This window comes from Mercurialis annua, linkage group LG5 (assembly GCF_937616625.2).
Source record: "Mercurialis annua linkage group LG5, ddMerAnnu1.2, whole genome shotgun sequence".
Lineage (NCBI taxonomy): Eukaryota > Viridiplantae > Streptophyta > Magnoliopsida > Malpighiales > Euphorbiaceae > Mercurialis > Mercurialis annua.
In genome coordinates, this window is record NC_065574.1 from 19,153,295 (window position 1) to 19,157,104 (window position 3,810).

The 3,810-nt window shown below is 38.7% G+C and overlaps 1 protein-coding gene across 1 annotated transcript; it reads left to right on the forward strand.

Moving 5' to 3' along the window:
• Nucleotides 1–283: 283 nt before the first annotated feature.
• On the forward strand, nt 284–3,598 carry LOC126681649 (uncharacterized). The gene is made up of 5 exons (XM_050377195.1): nt 284–353; nt 536–564; nt 818–2,890; nt 2,987–3,133; nt 3,245–3,598. The coding sequence occupies exons 1-5, from the start codon at nt 284–286 to the stop codon at nt 3,596–3,598; spliced, it is 2,673 nt and encodes an 890-aa protein (XP_050233152.1).
• The last annotated feature ends 212 nt before the right edge of the window (nt 3,599–3,810 follow it).

Genomic DNA, 3,810 nt, shown 5'->3' on the forward strand with positions numbered 1-3,810 from the left:
AAAAATCGGAATTCAAACTAGTTCCAGTAGGATATCACGCCCGAGATGCCCTTTCCATCACAGGCGAGATATATAGATCACGGGCGCTACGCAGTACATCACAGTCGAGATTCATGACAAGACCAAAATCCTTCTTGTGTTTGACTTTCATCACAGGCGCTACAAACTTATCACGGGCGCGATCAATGTGACCGTTGAATGTCCAACGGCTCTTTCTGAGCACCCCTATCATATGCTGACACCTGGCCTTCTCCCATTGGTGGAATCAAATATCACGAGCGCGATGACAGTATCACGGGCGCGACCAGCTTCAATTCAGCACAATTTTGAGCTTTCTTCTAAAAGCTTCAAGGGTTTGTTCTTTGGGTTATATATACCCCCTGTCTACCTCATTTATGAGGTTAGACACTCAAGCAACAACAAACATTCTCAAGCATTCAATTTATTCTCTCTATATTTATTGTGCATCATTTATTGATAGCTTATTCTCTTTGTTGATTGTTTAATCATTGTGATTCAATCATTAGTGTTGTAGGTTTGTGTTTAGCCTTAGAAAAGCACATTGTGAGTTTGAGATTATCTCTTAGAAATCTCTTTGTAAAGTTGGTGTTTAGCTTAAAAGCACATTCTCTCTTAGTGGATTATAAAATCTCAATCTTTGATTGAGTAGTGGAGTAGGATCGACGTGTGGTCCGAACCACTCTAAATTGCTTGTGTCAATTTCTCTTCTCTTAAACTCCTCCTAATTTTTAATTACCCACTAAATCTTATTCACCCCCCTCTAAGGTAGCTATTTAGGGATTTCAATTGGTATCAGAGCTTTGTTGCTCCTTCTTTGCTTAATTGCGAGTTCAAGATCTTGATGGCTACCGAAAACTTCACTCACACTCTTCGTCCCTTCTTTGACGGAACGGATTTTCCTAATTGGAAATTTCGTATGGAAAACTACCTTGATATGGATGGTGTCAATCTATGGCAAATTGTTCTTATTGGTTATGTTGCTCCTACACAAGAGTTAGATGGCAACATCATACCTTGGCCAAGAAAGGATTGGACTAGGGAACATATTCAAGCCAATGCTCTCAACTGGAAGGCCATTTGTGTTATCTTTTCTTCCTTGGGTAGAGAAGAACAAGGAAGGGTTCAACATTGCACAATGGCTCAAGATATGTGGAGGATTCTTGAGAACTACCATGAGGGAACGGTTCAAGTTAAGAACAAGAAGGTTGAGCTTCTCATTGGAGAATATGAAGGGTTCAAGAACAAGCCCAATGAGAGTGTAACAGACACTACCAATAGGCTTCTTTCCATCATTACCAATCTCAAAAAGCTAGGTAAGCATTACACTCTTGGTGAAATCAATGGCAAAATTATTCGTTCATTGCCTCTCCTAGATTGGCAACCGAAGATAACCGCCATTGAAGAAGCCCATGATTTGAAGAAATTGAGAACCGATGAACTCATTGGAAACTTGCTTCTTCATGAGATGACCTATATGAAAGAAATTCAAGAGTTGAAAAAGGTTCAAGAAGAGAAAACTAAGGGTATTGCTTTGAAAGCTAAAACTATTGAAAGTAATGTTGAAGAAGAGCTTAATGCTTGTGTTGAAGAAGATGACGAAGAAATGGTGTTATTATCCAAGAAATTAAGGGAATGGAGAACAAGGAAGAAGTCTCAAATTCAAAGATATGAGCAAAATGGCGAGTCTTCAAACTTCAAAAGATCAACTACTCCAAAACAAGATACTCCTACTCCTAAAAGGGATGTCACTTGCTATGGGTCTGGTAAACCGGGTCATACTAGACCGGAATGTTGGCAAGGGGCAAAAAGATCCTTTCAAAACGATAAAAAGGGTTTCATTACTACTTGGGATGATGAAAGTGAATGTCAATCCGATGAAGAGTGTCAAGAAGAGGCAAGAGCAAATCTTTGCTTCATGGCTCTAGTTGATGAGTATCCATCCGAGGTAAGTAATCTATCCTTTCGCTCTTGGGATGGTATAGGTGTAGAATCTCATGATAACTCTAGTAATATTGTTGTTGTGAAAAATGTTGCTAGTGCTTCTAATGTTGTTAATGTTGAGAATGTGTTGGTTGATGATTCCTTGGTTTATGAGATTGATGATGAATGTCATGACATGATAAATGAACTAAGTAGCAAATGTAGTGACTATCATGCCAAAATAAAGCTTTTCAAAAGGGAAGCCTCTATGGCTAAAATTGAGATGCTCAATTTGAAGAAAGAAATTCAAGACTTAAAGTCCTCTTTAGAATCTATCCCTAAGCAAGATGTCAATATCTTGCTTAAGGAAAATGAAACACTAAAGAGTGAAATTCTTTCTCTAAATAGCTCTATCTCAAGATTTCACAAAGGGAAGGAATCTTTGGACAATTTTCTTGATTTCCAAAGAAACCCAACCATAAAATTTGGGCTTGGCTATAGTCACAACCCCTCTTCCTCAAGTGTGACTACTTTTGTGAAGGCTTCTTCATCTCAAACTTCTTCTATAGAAGTTCCTCCTTCTTTGGTCAAACCAAAAGAGGTGAAGAAGAGGTATGTTCAAGCTCCCAAGGCTAAGCCATTTGTGGCTCCTAAGTCTAAGAGCAAAGCGGGTACAAGACCCCCTAGACATACCCATGCTGCTCAATATAGTCACAAATGGGAGAAGAGAAGTATGAAAAAGAATCATGTTCATTCATATCCTTATGCTCACTCTCATAACAATGCCCATGCTTACACTTATGATCACTCTTGTGCACATTGCTATGCTCACACTTGTGAGGTTCCTAGAGCCAAGACTTATCCATCTTATGCTCACATGTCCCCTAGACTTCAATGTGTTTATTGCATGAGATATGGTCATAAGAATGTTGATTGCTATGTTAGAAAGGTCCAATTGAGGTTAATTCCCTTGGACTATTCTAGTGCTAACTTCCAAAGACCCAATGTGATTTGGGTACCTAAAGTTTGAGTTTGTTTGATTTAGGTGCCAAAGGAAACCGTAGTGAATAAAACCAAATGGTGTGTCGATAGCGGTTCTTCTAGGCACATGACGGGCCACATCTCCAACTTCACCCATTTGGAACATAAAAAATTGGGAAGTGTCACCTTCGGTGATGATGCCAAAGGTCAAGTTGTGGGGATAGGCAAGATAGGTAACTCTTCTTCTCCTTCTATAGAAAATGTGTGGCTTGTTAATGGTCTAAAACATAATCTTTTAAGTGTAAGTCAATTGTGTGATAAGGGCTATAATGTCAACTTTGATTCCAAGGCTTGCTATGTTATCCAACCAATGGATAATACGATTATCTTCAAAGGACATCGAAGGCAAAACACTTACATAATTGACTTGGATACGCTTGAAAACCGAGATGGCAAGTGTTTACTATCACTTGGCGATGAATCTTGGTTATGGCACCGTAGACTTGGTCATGCTAGCTTAGACCTCTTAAATGAGGTTAGCAAGGATGAACTTGTCAAAGGTTTGCCCAAGCTAAATTTTTCAAAAGACAAAGTGTGTGGACCTTGTCAAATGGGAAAACAACACAAGTCTTCTTTTAAAGCTAAATTTTTTATCTCTACCACTAGACCATTATAATTGCTTCACATGGACTTGTGTGGACCTATGAGAGTTGCTAGTTTGCGTGGCATGCATTATGCATTTGTGTTGGTTGATGACTACTCTAGATTCACTTGGGTTATATTCTTGGCTCATAAGAATGAAGCTTTTAACGGTTTCAAAAGTTTTACAAAGCGTGTTCAAAAAGAAAAAGATTTACCTATTTCAAGTATTCGAAGTGATCATGGAAC

Excerpts from the sequence above, each read along its gene's own strand:
- LOC126681649 (XM_050377195.1), top strand. The coding sequence starts at position 284 with ATGACAGTATCACGGGCGCGACCAGCTTCAATTCAGCACAATTTTGAG. Across the intron at positions 354-535 it reads TTCTTCTAAAAGCTTCAAGG|GTTTGTGTTTAGCCTTAGAA; the intron begins GTTTGTTCTTTG and ends TTAGTGTTGTAG. Across the intron at positions 3,134-3,244 it reads GTGATGATGCCAAAGGTCAA|GGCTATAATGTCAACTTTGA; the intron begins GTTGTGGGGATA and ends TTGTGTGATAAG.